Source organism: Perissodus microlepis, chromosome 23, assembly GCF_051167445.1.
Source record: "Perissodus microlepis isolate ML-2025 ecotype Zambia chromosome 23, ASM5116744v1, whole genome shotgun sequence".
NCBI classification, from domain to species: domain Eukaryota; kingdom Metazoa; phylum Chordata; class Actinopteri; order Cichliformes; family Cichlidae; genus Perissodus; species Perissodus microlepis.
Genome location: NC_140482.1, coordinates 24,697,920 through 24,713,293, shown reverse-complemented (window position 1 = coordinate 24,713,293; position 15,374 = coordinate 24,697,920). Strand labels below are relative to the sequence as shown.

The 15,374-nt window shown below is 39.1% G+C and overlaps 1 protein-coding gene across 1 annotated transcript; it reads left to right on the top strand.

The window, feature by feature from the left end:
- The first annotated feature begins 177 nt into the window (after positions 1-177).
- LOC146361533 (uncharacterized) lies at positions 178-15,163 on the top strand. Its single transcript, XM_084920688.1, has 13 exons — positions 178-227; positions 3,195-3,278; positions 3,363-3,473; positions 3,575-3,688; positions 4,336-4,449; positions 6,041-6,119; positions 6,582-6,810; positions 6,907-8,668; positions 8,763-8,936; positions 10,546-10,719; positions 12,283-12,438; positions 12,762-12,808; positions 12,984-15,163. Exons 1-13 carry the CDS (start codon positions 178-180, stop codon positions 13,550-13,552), a joined length of 3,663 nt encoding a protein of 1,220 aa, XP_084776814.1. The 3' UTR covers positions 13,553-15,163.
- Positions 15,164-15,374: the final 211 nt, after the last annotated feature.

The window sequence follows — 15,374 nt, the reverse complement described above, 5'->3', positions numbered from 1 at the left end:
ATAGATTAACCCTTTAACCCACTAACTTATGAAAAGTTATCTTTGTGTATTTGAATTTTTGGTCTGTGGATTTAAATTGAAGTTCCACCTTAAATAATAACGCACACGAAAACACGGTGTATCTGTGTCATGTGTTGGGCTGGGTGTTTACTCCCATCTTTTTTAACTTTCACTTTCATGAACTGTGTGGCGCAGGTTATCGTCTCCTGTGGGAAGCTCCGTGAAAGGTAAGTGAAGCACTCTGTAATGTTTTCCTTGCTAACATCAGCTGTGTACAGGTTAGTTCCACCACAAACAACACAAATTTGCCGCTCCATAGTTCCAACTGAACTATGGAGCGGCTCCAGCAGGAACTGGGAAGCAGGGGCTGGGAAAGCTGGGCATTTAATGTTTGTGTACGTGCGTGACCAGCTCGGCAAAGATAAGTTGACGGTCAGCAGCTGATCTCTGAATCATTGTTAGTGTGGATCCACTATTGATTACTGAAGGGCAGCTTTTTCTCCCGTGGAGCAAAAGTTATTGTTGTTGTTTTTTCCTGCTGTGGAGGAAAAGCTGTTTATATATGCCTGTCGGCATATTTACACCACAGGTCTGGGTGGGTTAAGCAGTGTTACAGTAGTGATATCAAGTTCAAACGTTCAGCTGGAGTGACAATGGGGGGTGGTGTTGATATCACAGGTTATAATTCAAGAGTTAGTGTGATTAAGTGAACCAGTTTGTGAAGACACAGTAACGCTACCTGCGGCTACAAATGTGTTGCTCCTAGGTATTACCGTACAGGTGACGGTAAACAAACAGACAATTTTAAAGCAGTGCTTTTGTAATAAGTAAAACAATACTGCGCTACAGAGACGTGATCATTTTAATTCAAATGAATAGAAAATTCTGCTCAGATTACATTATAAAATATTTTAGCACTGGAAGAAGAATTCACTGAGAGGTGACTCAAAATACTCAGTGGATTCTGACTCAGGCTGACTTCACATCTGTCACTGGTAACTGTCTTTTTATATTACAGCAAAGTGTTTGAAAAATTTAAATGGAAAAAAATTCGAATTTTCGATTTGCATGCTCAAATTTACTTCCTAGTTTCTGCACACGCCTCCCCTTCATGAAATGTTTAATATGATATGCGACCCCAGTTCCAAGACAGTTGGGATGCTCTATAAATGTTATTAAAAACCAATTGCAATACTTTGCAAATCCCACAAACCTATATTGTATTCACAATAGAACAAAGAAAACATCAAATGTTGAAACTGGGAACATTTACCATTTTAAGAAGAAAAAAAACCTGGCATTTTGTTTTTCTCAAAAACTGTTCAGTAATATGACATGAAATATATCATGGATAGGCTGAAAGATAGTGTTTGGTGCAAAATTATTTTTACATATTAAACTTGTTTCAACTCTTTGGAGCTTGAAAAGAAGGCGACGGGACATTTAGGTCACCTTTGATTCAAGACTCTTATTCAATTCAGAAGTGAAGAAGCCTCTTGAATGAGAGATGAAATGCTTTTACAAAATCCGGAAGTTAAAGTCCTACTGCCTTGTTTTCAAACTCTTAAGAGGACCATGACATGGATTCCTGCTTGTATGCTTGTACCATAATGTCCAGAATAGAGGAACTGCAAAATTCAAACGTACCATAATGCAAGAGGACAACGTAGTGGTCAACCTGGCACTTTAAATAGTGAAGCAATGCCATTTCAGACAAGAGAAAGAATGTCAATAAAACCTTAAATCTCATGCCTGTGTTGCTGACAACATCATTTTTATTAGTTTATTGATTTAAAACGAAAAAGATTTGAATGTAATCATAACCCCAAAGCTTTGACTCTGTGTCTCTTTGTTAAAGAAAGGTGGACTGTGATATACCAAAGGCATCTGATCAACTCAAACAGCTGGAGGCAATAAACACAACTTCACCTCCTGTTAATGTTTTTGTTCAAACCAGGATTAGGCTGCATTCACTGGTGCATATCACTAATAATCTCTAACAGATCCGTGTGCCTCCAGCAAATCATGTTAGGGTTTACATGCATTACTTGCATTTAAAAACATAAAATTCAAACAAGAATATCAACCAGATATATGCAATTTTATTAGGGTAGCATGATGCTGTGCTGGTTCATGACATTGTCTCCCAATAAGAAGGTCCAGGGTTTGATCCTGCCGGACTTTCTGTGTGAAGTTTCATGTTCCTCCCACAGTCCAAAAACATGCATGTTAGGTTACTTGGTGACTCTAAGGTGCCTCTTAAACTATAGCTGCTGGGATAGGCTTTTGCCAGATCATAACACTCAATTGGATAAGCAGTAGAAAATAGATGTATGAACAATTTTCTAAACTAATTCTAGAATTCAAAACTTATCTTATCAAACTTCCTCCGTGAGGGAAGTTTCTTCATGTTAAAAGTGAAGCCACCAAGTGCTGCTTATTTGATCATTAGGGCTCTCTGTCTAATGTTGTCAGGACCTTAACCTGACATTGAGATACTGATTTTGTGAGCTAGCTCTATAAAAATAGCTGCTGAGATGAAGCAGAAAAGAAGCAGCTGATATTTGGACAACAAACATGATGGAAAGGAGAATTTATTTTGATGTGCACATGAATGATTTGTGTTTCATCTGCAGGTGAAGGTAGAAAGTGATGTAGATGTGACTTAAAAGACCCCAAAATTATACAGTGAAACACCAAACAATATGGTGATCCTCTATGAGCAAAGATGGAGATTATAAAGAAACACACACTGACAGGTCAGACAGGTCAGGCAAAGGTCTGCTAAACAAGCAGAACACCACTTTCTCTCTAGTTTATGAGTTATCTGCTTCAGGGTAAACTTTTATGAGTTACATCAGGGAGTCAAACCTCTCCAATTAGCCGCTTTCTTTGTCAGAGGAACAAGAGCATCAAGAGTCATATACAGTGAGGTTTCGACAATATTAACAGGATAATTGACATCTATTAGTTGCTCTGCATTGTGTTTAGAGATGGCACTGAAGAAAATAATGGTGGAATTATTTCTTTAACATTAGTTACAGCATTTTTAGATAGACATCTACTGCAAAGAAAAACAATCCACGGTGCTGTGTTGTCCATTATTTTAGAATTAAGTGTCATTAAGAAATAGTCAGACAAAGAGATTTTTCAGTAAATATTTCTAAATGTCCTTTTTCTACTCCGTATGTCAGGAACATGGAGGACAGAGAGGAGGGAGTCCCTCCCTCTAAAAGCACTCTGTGTGGGAAACATGAGAGCCAGACCAAAGATCAGCGGTAAGATGACCATCTCTAACTGTCCATGACTCTTCTCCACATCACAGCTCAGCACTAACATCACTGCTCCATCATTATTCACAGAAAAAAACACAGAATCAAACGCAAACCTGAAACTGGATCCAGCTGTGAGTCTGCCAAAAGTGAGATGTCAACAAATGACGATGTTAAAAGACAGTGCACCTCTGAATCTAAGTAAGCTGATATTAGTTACTTTTAGAACAGTTGTTATTAACGCAGGGATAATGTAAAGTGCTGCAAATATGTGTTCATTTTTTTTTTTTTGTTGCTGTCAGGATCACTCAGAGTCCAGGATTTCCTGAACCTAAACCCAGCTGTGTGTCCTTGAAGAGCAACCAGTCAAAGGGCATTGGAGAAACCTTTAAAGCGGAACTTTCTGAGATAGAGAGGTATTCTGTACCTAAAGCTGTAACTGTGTTTGAAGCTCTTTTCCCCACTAAGTGTAAAGAATTGACATGGTGGGAGCCATTTATGTAGGGAAGAGTATCTGTAGGACTCCACTCTTCCAGCAGATAATCTCCATGTGTTGTAGACTTATTAAAACAATTCTTATATTTATAGTAAAAATGTGGAACTAGATAGAAAAATGTCTTTAATTCCTAAACAGTTAACACAATACTTTAGTTAAACCTTTTAGTTTAAAGCAGAAAGTCTGCATTTCAATCACATCTTTATTGTTAGATGTAAAATCTATTTTAAATGTATAGAGAAGCTACATTATGAAAAAATTGTCAATGTACAAAAGCTTACAGACCTAACTACAAGATGTCTACCATCTCAGCTTGGACACTTGACATCAAGTTGGCAGCAGCTATCAACTATCACTATAAACCATAACTTGGTTTGCAACATAACAATGACAAATTTAGAATACTGTGACCAACATGAAAATGTCTTATAATATCCTCCATCAACACAGCATGGTTGAATTATATAGGATTAAAGAACAACAACAAGTTTAAAGACAGCATGTCTCTAAATCCAAGTAGGTTGATATCAGTTACTTTTAAAGTTGTTCTATTTCTTTTTCTGTCAGGATCCCTCAGAGAAAAGACTTTCCTGGACCTGAACTCAGCTGCGTGTCCTTAAAGAGCAACCAGTCCAAGGGCATTGGAGAAACTTTTAAAGCACGGCCTTCTGCTGTAAAGAGGTAATCTGATTTGTTGCAACAGTGTCTGTTGTTTTCACCCTTGACAAACATAGCAGTCAGAGTTTAAAGAATAAATGCTGTAGAGGGTGTTTCTGAAGTAAAGTGGCTATAAGACTCCAATTGGTCCAGCAGTCGATGACTGGAAGATGCTAAAAAGTTTGGTGAGCATGACACCACATGAGAAGCAGGGAAGTTCATCTTTATAGAGGTTTATGGATGATTTTGGATTGTTGCATTGAAAAATGAAAGACAGTGTGGTGGAGGCAGTCCTGGATGTTGCTACATGATGTTACCAGCATTAATTTGATTTTTAAAACTGTAGCTGTAAGTCAGGAGCTCATGTCAATCTGTTTATATCGAGAAATAACAAGGGGTTGTTGTTTTTTTTGCAAGTATGGATTGATCATTTTATAATAGATACATGGTGATTTAAACATAAAAATGAGATGCAACATACCAGAAGCCAAGGGAGATGCTTTGTGTTGTTCCATTAAAAGTCTAGAAACAGCAACATATTGGAAATCATTTAAATCATTTACATAAGAATAGCACACATACTGTTGCAATCCCAGCCTAACACTGGTAAAGAGCACTCATATTTCCAGAAGTCCTTTTTATGTTCAGCATTCAAAGATGTATCTCAGCAAGAAATGCAGCCAACCTCTATTTTTCTTACTTCTAGTTATGCCTTATAGCCCAAAGTTCTTTCCCTTCACTCGTCTTTATATAGACCATATTAGCTTCATTTTGATAAAATAGCTGTTTGCTGTAAAATTGTTTCCAATTCTTTGTTTGCTTCTGTACAAAAATCCATCCATTCAAATCATCCATTTTTCTGTGTTTGCTTCCTTTTCATTTTGAAAAGCTTCCCTTAAAATTAACTTCCCTCTCATAACAGTTTTAACTCTGTGTCACAAAATGGTGGAACTATTGTACTCTCTATGTTTTCTGCTATGAATCATTTGTTCTCCTTTTTAATTTCTCTGAATCACTGATTGTTGAACATACCTACATTTCTTTTCCACAGAGTATTTACAGTCCTCCTATTTTGATAAAAATTAAGGCAAATTATACTGTGATCAGACAGAGACAAGTGAGAAGCGATAATAACCTATCTTGCAGTCTTCCCATTTATGTCTGTTGTGTACTTAAACAGTCTACCATAAAGAAGACTGAGTGTAGAGATGAGTAACATGTATAACCCATCTCTGAAGGGTGGAGTTTTCTCCACATCACAGAGTAAATTTTATCTACAGGACTGTAACGTGTCATAAGAAAATGAAAAAGAAAGTTTTTCACATGACTATTTGCACTCCTGTACAGAAAGTACGTCCCCTGAATCAGTAGTTTATAGAAACATCTTTAGCAGCAATGAGCCAAAGTCACTGTTTTCTGTATGACTTTATCAGTTATTTACATCAGAGTGGATGAATTATGGCCCAGTCTTCTTTAATGTTGCTTCACTTCTTTGAGACTTGTTAGTGTTAGTTTCATGTATCTGAATTGAATCTCTGTTCAAATACAAACATCACTTTATAGACCTATGTGGACAGAAACAATCTGAACAATTTTTTTTATTATTCCTCCACAGAGTGGACAAGGGGACCTCTGAGTCTCAAAGTGGTCAGTCTGTGCAGCAGCATCAAATGCATATGGACACCATATTTATGGTCTGTACATGTGAACCAACTACTTTTATATACATACCAAACAATAGTGTGCCATTTTTATTTATAAAGCATGCATTTAACATGTCCCAGGCCATGGTATCTTTCCATTAGGGGTTTTGCAGAAATCATGTAAAATGCGCATGTAATAAAAAAAAAACCCCACACACACACACGCTATAATCCACATAAAATCTTTGCCAATCTGATCACCTGTCCATTGCAATTCCTATGCTGGGTTATATCTCATCACATTGTCAGCATGAACTGTCACATAGAATAGACTAAAAATGTATAAAACAACTACAATGGACCAAAGTGCTGTACAGATGAACAAACACACCCATTCTCCTCACTGTCATCTCCATGCTACAGTTTGTAAACTAGCATATTGTCAGTCAGTTCCAACACAGACACTGCATTACTTCATTTTGATTTGGTCATTCAAACAATATTCTATTCTAGGAGCTGGAGGGTAACGTCATCACTTTTGTGAAGAATGAGTTGAAGAAGATCCAGAAGGTTCTCAGTCCGGATTATCGCAAATGCTTGAAGAGGCAAAAGGAGGATGAGGAGGTGTTGGAAGGTAGGGATGAAGAGAAGAGGAGGAACAGCAAAGAGGCTTTTCTGAAAATCATACTGGACTTCCTGAGGAAAATGGACCAGGAGGAGCTGGCTGACCGTCTGCAGAGTAGTAAGAGGATTTCTTGTAGAATTTAAACCACTGGTTAAATGGGACATTTCTTTATTTATTTCTTTATTTTATTTCTTCTGTTTTGTTTTCATTTAGGAACACATGGTGTTGTTTGCCACGATCTTAAATCTACCCTGAAGAAGAAGTTCCAGTGTGTGTTTGAGGGGATCGCTAAAGCAGGAAACCCAACCCTTCTGAATCAGATCTACACAGAGCTCTATATCACGGAGGGAGGGACTGCAGAGGTCAATGATGAACATGAGATCAGACAGATTGAAACAACATCCAGGAAACCAGACAGGCCAGAAACAACAATCAGACAAGAAGACATCTTTAAAGCCTCACTTGGAAGAGATGAACCAATTAGAACAGTGCTGATAAAGGGAGTGGCCGGCATTGGGAAAACTGTCCTAACACAAAAGTTAATTCTGGACTGGGCTGAAGACAAAGCCAATGAGGACATTCAGTTTATATTTCCATTCAGTTTCAGAGAGCTGAATGTTCTGAAAAAGGAAAAGTTCAGCCTGGTGGAACTTATTCATCACTTCTTTACTGAAACCAAAGAAGCAGGAATCTGCAGCTTTGAAGAGTTTAAAGTTGTGTTCATCTTTGATGGTCTGGATGAGTGTCGACTTCCTCTGGACTTCCGTAGAACTAAAGTCCTAACTGATCCTAGAAAGTCCACCTCAGTGGATGTGCTGTTAATAAACCTTATCAGGGGTAAACTGCTTCCCTCTGCTCACCTCTGGATAACCACACGACCTGCAGCAGCCAGTCAGATCCCTCCTAAATATGTAGATATGGTGACAGAGGTCAGAGGTTTCACTAGATCACAGAAGGACGAGTACTTTAGGAAGAGATTCAGAGATGAGGAGCAGGCCAGCAGGATCATCTCCCACATCAAGACATCACGGAGCCTCCACATCATGTGTCACATCCCAGTCTTCTGCTGGATCACTGCTACAGTTCTGGAGGATATGCTGAAAACCATAGAGGAAGGGGAACTGCCTGAGACTCTGACTGAGATGTACATCCACTTTCTGGTGGTTCAGGCCAAAGTGAAGAAGGTCAAGTATGATGATGGAGTTGAGACAGATCCACACTGGAGTTTGGAAAATACAAAGATTATTGAGTCTCTGGGAAAACTGGCTTTTGAGCAGCTGCAGAAGGGAAACCTGATCTTCTATGAATCAGACCTGACAGAGTGTGGCATCGATATCAGAGCAGCCTCAGTGTACTCAGGAGTGTTCACACAGATCTTTATAGAGGAGAGAGGACTGTACCAGGACAAGGTGTTCTGCTTTGTCCATCTTAGCATTCAAGAGTTTCTGGCTGCTCTTCATGTCCATCTGACTTTCATTAACTCTGGAGTCAATCTGCTGGAAGAACAACAAACAGGTGCACACCTTTACCAGAGTGCTGTGGACAAGGCCTTACAAAGTCCAAATGGACACCTGGACTTGTTCCTTCGTTTCCTTCTTGGTCTGTCACTGGAGACCAATCAGAGTCTCCTACGAGGTCTGTTAAACCAAACAGGAAGTAGCTCACAGACCAATCAGGAAACCGTCCAGTACATCAAGAAGAAGATCAATGAGAATCTATCTGCAGAGAAAAACATCAACCTGTTCCACTGTCTGAATGAACTGAATGATCGTTCTCTAGTAAAAGAGATCCAACAGTACTTGAGATCAGGACGTCTCTTCACAGATAAACTGTCTCCTGCTCAGTGGTCAGCTCTGGTCTTCATCTTACTGTCAGCAGAAGAAGAACTAGATGTGTTTGATCTGAAGAAGTACTCAGTTTCAGAAGAGGCTCTACTGAGACTGCTGCCAGTGGTCAAAGCCTCCAAGAAAGCTCTGTAAGTTATTGTCAAGTTAACATTATTTGAATACATTGCTCTGGTTCAGTGATGGGGAGGAAAAAAACTTGCCTTCATCTTTATGTCTTTTCAGATTGAGTGAGTGTTTCCTTTCAGAAAGAAGCTGTGAAGCTCTGTCTACAGTTCTCAGCTCTCAGTCCTCTAGACTGAAACAGCTGGATCTTGGCAACAATGACCTACAACATTCAGGAGTACAGCTGTTATCAGTTGGATTGAAGAGTCAACACTGCACACTTGAAACTCTCAGGTCAGAGCAACTCACAGTTTGGTTTATATGTTTTTTAGATATTTGTCTAAAGTTTCCGATTCATAAATCTCTTTAAGTTACAACAAGTACAGATCAGTGACAAAGTAATTAAAGACAAGAAGCACAGGTATTTATGCAGCAGCATACAGCCTAGTGGCAAACAAGGAACAAAATACAAATAAGATATAATGAAAAGAAATTATTTTTTGTTAATTTTACTTAACTGTGAAGAATAAAATAGCTTAATATCATTTTTATATTTTGGCTTCAATGAGAAATGCTAGACTTAGTGTGTCAAGTTTTATTTGCCATATAAAGGCAACTGTAGCACATGGCATAAAGGCACGAAGTAACAAGTAAAATAAACTATAAAAGGAAAAAAAATACACATTAAAAAGAAAGTGTAGAATAAATAAATACAGGTTACTAAAAATGCTATAGTAGCTATTGTGCAGAGGTAATGGCATATACATGTAGAGTGTTGCAACAACCCCTATTGTATTATAGCAATTGGGGGGGGTCCTACTATTGTAGTAGTTGTGGGAGTCTCCTAGTGGGTGTTTGAGAGTATAGTGGCAGCCATTACATGCTGTTCGTGTGTCTGTTCAGGAGAAACCTTACCGTTGTAACGGGCTGGTGTCGGCGACTACTGATCCCCACACATGTATGTATGGACAGAGTAGAGCCGTGGAGACCTGGCTTGTATGGTCTTATGTTGCTGACAACGAATAAAGGTCTCTTGTTTGATTTAACTGACTGGCTTCGAGTTATCCGGCTAACCTCCACACCACATGCCTGCTGGACTTGCTAGTCGCTACTTCCTTGCCAGACTGCTGTTATAGTGTGTACAATGATTGTGCAAAATAAACTGTCCTATATTTCTGCAGTTCAGGTAGAAACTGTACCTGAATCTATTGGTGTGGTTGTAGATGCTTATATACTTCATACCTGATGGCAGGACCATAAAGAGTGTATGGGTGGGATGGCTGGAATCAGGGAGGATCCGGTGGACCTTCTTCTTACAACCCTATCTGAACAGGTCCTGGATGGCTGGCAGTTCAGACCCAGTGATATGATCTGATCTGATCACCTTTCATACTTTTATTTTTTCATCTTTTCAATTTTATTTATATAGCGCCAAATCACAACAACGGTCGCCTCAAGGCGCTTTATATTGTACAGTAGATCGTACAATAATAGAGCCATAGAGCTTTGTGGTCCAGAGCAGTACAACTGCCATACCAAATCATAATAGAGCCAGACAGAATACTCTCGATGGTGCATCGATAAAAGTTGGGGAGTTTTCAAGGGTCCATGCCAAACCTCCTCACCGCTCTTTTGCTGCTTTTGTGATCACATCCACATGATGTGACCAGATCAGATCTTCAATGATGCTGATGCCCAGGAACCTGAAGCATCTGACACTCTCCCCTCAATGAAAATGGGTATGTGTCCTCCACCCTGCACTTTCCTGTAGTCCACAATGAGCTCCGAGGACTTGCATACATTGAGCAGCAGGTTGTTGTACAATACTATGATGTCAGGGCTCTCATCTCTGCTCTGTAAGCAGACTCGTCTCTATCAAAAATTTTGTACAATATCTTTTCAGGATGAACGGCTGTAACCTCTCAGAAAGAAGCTGTGAAAGTCTGTCCTCAGTTCTTAGCTTCCAGTTCTCCAGTGTGAGAGACCTGGATTTGAGTAACAACGACCTGCAGGATTCAGGAGTGACGCTCCTGTCAGCTGGACTGCAGAGTCCACACTGCAAACTGGAAGCTCTAAGGTCAGGGTTCATCACACTGTTAAACTCATGAACTCAAAATTACATTGTTTTAATTGTTTGGATTTCATATTCACTTTACTCAACCATCGGTGTTTATGTGTTCTATGATGTGCTTGCAAAAGCGAATGGGTACCCTGAAGGCCACATGCTGCAATTAGTATCCAGTACACAATAATACTATTTAGCTGTGCATGGGCATTGTTAGTGACACTTCAGAAACAGAAAATGTAGCTTAGACTTACTAATGAAAACCAGTCCTTATGAACATTTGAAAGGGTTTTAAATACAAATGATCACAGATTTGAGATCTGTTAATCAGCAAGTAAGACCGTGAGTCAACATTTATTATAGGGCTAAATTCCATTTGCGTGTCTATCTGTTCAAGCTTTCCATTTGACTGGAAAAATAAATATAAAACATATCCTTGCATCACTTACTGAAAAGTTTGGTTCTAAACTGTCAGTATTGGGGAGTACCGGCGTTACGTATTTAAAATACAAAATATGAGTAACTGTATTCCGTTACAGTTAACATTTAAAAAGGTGGTATTCAGAATGCAGTTACTGAAATAAATGGATTACATGGCGGTATTTTCCTGTTTCATATGTTAGGCTATGCCCTCTCTATTTCTGGTAATTCCACGCCGGTGGAAACGCAAACAAAACACGCATTAAGAGGCTCTAATGCCTGTGTCTCAATCTCGCGGCCCATGTCACCCCTACTTGTGGCCCACATAATGACGTGAAGAAATATTTTTAAAAATGATTACTCAAAAGATTATTTAATGTGAAGGCAATAAGCAGAGTGTTACAGGCATAGCCCTAAAGAATGTAGCCCTATGGGCAGTGCAGTCCATGCGGCAGGGAGAATGGACTGCCATACCGAGCCCAGTTGTAATTAAGCTATTAAGACTCGACTGTACACTGTGTTCGTGTTTTCCTCCGAAGCAATAAGTTCCGTTGGAGCAGCCTTTCACGCCTCTGTCTGTCTCACTAGCAACGTTGACCCAGACAACAAAGTAAAGCTAGTTTTCAGCTACGAGCCCGACATGGAACCCGACGTATTAGCCAGAGGTCCCTTTACTACGGTTCGGAGCCGCGGACCTGTTTTATATACGTGCGGAATAGTTTTCTATACGAGATCACTGCAAAAAGTGCAGCCTTACCTGCAGCATGATAAAGCATGATAATATATTAAGTAATCCAAATTATTCAGAATACGTTACTGTCATTGAGTAACGTAACGGAATACGTTACAAAATACATTTTGGGGCATGTATTCTGTAATCTGTATTGGAATATATTTTAAAAGTAACCTTCCCAACACTGTAAACTGAATGTAGAGGTGGCATTAACTATGTTTGTGTCTAAAACTCACGAAATCAGTGTTTTTCCAAGTATCAAAATTCAATTTCCACTGCCAAAATCTGAGGGAACCATACTGTCCCCTCTCTTGTTAATTTTTTTTTTTAGTTATTTATGTTTGAGTCATTAACTAAAATGTGGACCAAGTACCAGTTTTTATAAATTCTTCCCCACTTGTGGTGTTTTGTGTGTTTCACAGTCTGTCAGGCTGTCTGGTTACAGAGAAAGGCTGTGATTCCCTTACATCAGCTGTAACCGCCGACACTACTCGTCTGAGAGTGCTGGACCTGAGCTACAATCATCCTGGAGAGACAGGAGTGAATCTCCTGAAGCAGCTGACTCTGGAGACTCTCAGGTATGGAGTGACTGGCTGCAGCCATGTACAATGTTGATAGAGGAAAAAGGAGTGGAAATTTTTTCTTTGTCCTTCACTAAGTGCTGGTAGTTTTTTCTCCTTTTCTTTAAGCCAGAATATGAACTTTATATGAACAGTCACACATAGGACCTGTTTTACATGCAGGGGATTTCTCAGAAGAACACCTGGGACATTAATTCTGTGCCTAACTTACTGTTTCATGATTTCCCATTAGTAAATTATTTAACACACAGAACATATTGGTTTACATATTATTTATGCTGAAAGAGACTGTGCTGGTCTGACCCCCCTCCTTCTCTCAGGGTGGAGCCTGCTGGAGTCCAATGGTTGAGACCAGGTCTGAGGAAGTGTAAGTGTGTTTTTAATGTGATTCATGAAAACAAAGCAGCACACATTCAACCATCTTCAAACTGTCAAATCACTCATTCACATCTCTGATGTCAGGAGTCATTATCAAAGTGTCAATCAATGAACAGATGATGGATCAATAACTGCAGCTGGATTGTGTTTGTTCTCTCCATCAGATTCCTGTCAACTCACAATCGACACAAACACAGTACACACAAACCTCAAACTGTCTGACAACAACAGGACGGTGACACATGTGGAGGAGGTTCAGTCATATCCTGATCATCCAGACAGATTTGATGACCGTCCTCAGCTGCTGTGCAGAGATGGTCTGACTGGTCGCTGCTACTGGGAGGTCGAGTGGAGAGGCAGGGTTGACATTTCAGTGAGTTACGGAGGAATCAGAAGGAAAGGAGACAGTATTAGTTGTTTGTTTGGTGGAAATGATCAGTCCTGGAGTCTGAGCTGCTCTGAAAATTGTTATTTTGTCTGGCACAATAACCAAAAGACATGTTTTTCTTCATCCTCCTCCTCTGTCTCTAACAGAGTAGGAGTGTATGTGGACTGTTCTGCTGGCACACTGTCCTTCTACAGAGTCTCCTCTGACACTCTGATCCACCTCCACACCTTCAATACCACATTCACTGAACCTCTTTATGCTGGGTTTGCGTTCAGGCCTGTTTCTTCATTGTGTTTGTGTAAATCTGTAGAATCAGAGATTTTCCAGGCAAACAGAAACTGTTGAACAGATAATGCAGTCTGTACATGTCTGTCACTTTCCTTGTAAACTTTGTCTCTTTAGTCCTTTAACGATGAAAGCTACAATTTTTCCAGCATCCCCATGTTGTTTTTCTGTCCTCCTCCTCCACTCACAGCTTTATAGTGAAGTATGCTGTGTTTCTCTAAACTTAACTCACCTGAGATGATTTAGTTTGCTGTTTGCAGTTAGTTTGCTGTACATGAGACAAACTGTGATATCAGGGAGGAATCACTGAGCTACACAAACCCAGAAGATGAATTTACAAACTCTTCAGAGACATTCACACATCATTTTTCAGTGAACAAAAGTGTAGAGACCAGCCGGGGTTTATCCAGATTTTATTCATAATTAATGACTTAAATGAACTTGTGTGTGTGTGTGTGTGTGTGTGTGTGTGTGTGTGTGTGTGTGTGTGTGTGTGTGTGTGTGTGATGCCGTCTGTGATGTGATGATATTTATCTGACATTTCATAGAAGCAAAAAATGAATTTCCAAAAGGAGAATAAACACTAATAACTAATGCTGCATTGCTCTAAAGCTAAGATGTAACCCTGACACAGTTTTTTATGACACAGTTTTATGGCTGTATTTATGATCAACATTGTCGTACATATCGAAGCAGGAAGATGTTGATTGATTCCTGCAACCTGAATAAACTTGTGTCGTTGCATCAGTTTCTGTTTTATTATATCAGTGATATGGATGATCAACCGTGCTGATTTTATTAAATGCATGTTAATATTAATGTCCAGTGACCTTCAAGCAACTGCTATAACTACTGTAGTTTTCTTATTTGTTATGCTTAATTTGTCCACTGGGTCAGTCTGTAGAGGGTAGTGTCTCTCCTCAGTGTAAAACATTATCGCAGACCTTATAACAATGTTTCGTTCTTCAAAGAGACCCAAAACTGCACTTCTGCCACTGAAAACACTAGCATGAACATTCACCCTTCCCTTAGCTGTTAATCAGAGGTTGGTTATAAGGACCAGCTGTCATCTACTCTTGAGCTCTGGCAACTTGCACTCATTCCTGTTCAAGGTGGCAAAAATTACAGGTTGTTGTTAAGTATTGCAGACTGGATTCATTTCTCCTGGCAACTGCTTAATCTGTATAACCATTAAAGGGTGGCCTAAACACTGCTGCTGTCTTGTTGTAGCTTTGCTGTCATTTACTACTGGCATTGGCTGGTTCCTTGTTTTATGCTGTTTTAGTGTTAATTGTTTGTTATATTTTAATCATGCTTTTAAAGGATTACATCATATTCTATAAGGATGTTATGTGTTTGTATACTTTCTGCCCAGTTTGACCCATTTAGCAGAAGTCAGCCTGTTTAAGGCTCTGATATCTATTCTGTATGACTTAAAGCAGTTATGACATGGTCTGATTTTCTCACCCAATAAAGGAATATTTAATATATCGGTCTACTCTTCATTCTATCAGAAACAGTTATCACAGCTCGTACGTTTTCTTTTTACACATATATGTAAGCATTGAGCCAAATGTAATGTAATGCCAACATATTAAACAAACAATATTTGTCTCTTATATATAATACATCTATATATACACTGTCAAAGATACTTGTCTTTGAGTGAAGATTTAAGGTGATAGGAAACATAAATAACTGCAACTTGAATCTTTGACACAGAGTTCAAGCTCACTGCTGTAATATATCCTGTAATATATATATATATCATAATAATCTGACAATAAACATAATATTGGCCATATTATATTTACATTACCAAAGTGAGATGACTTTAGTCTCATGAACAACATCAGCTAATTGTTATTTACTAACTAATCTT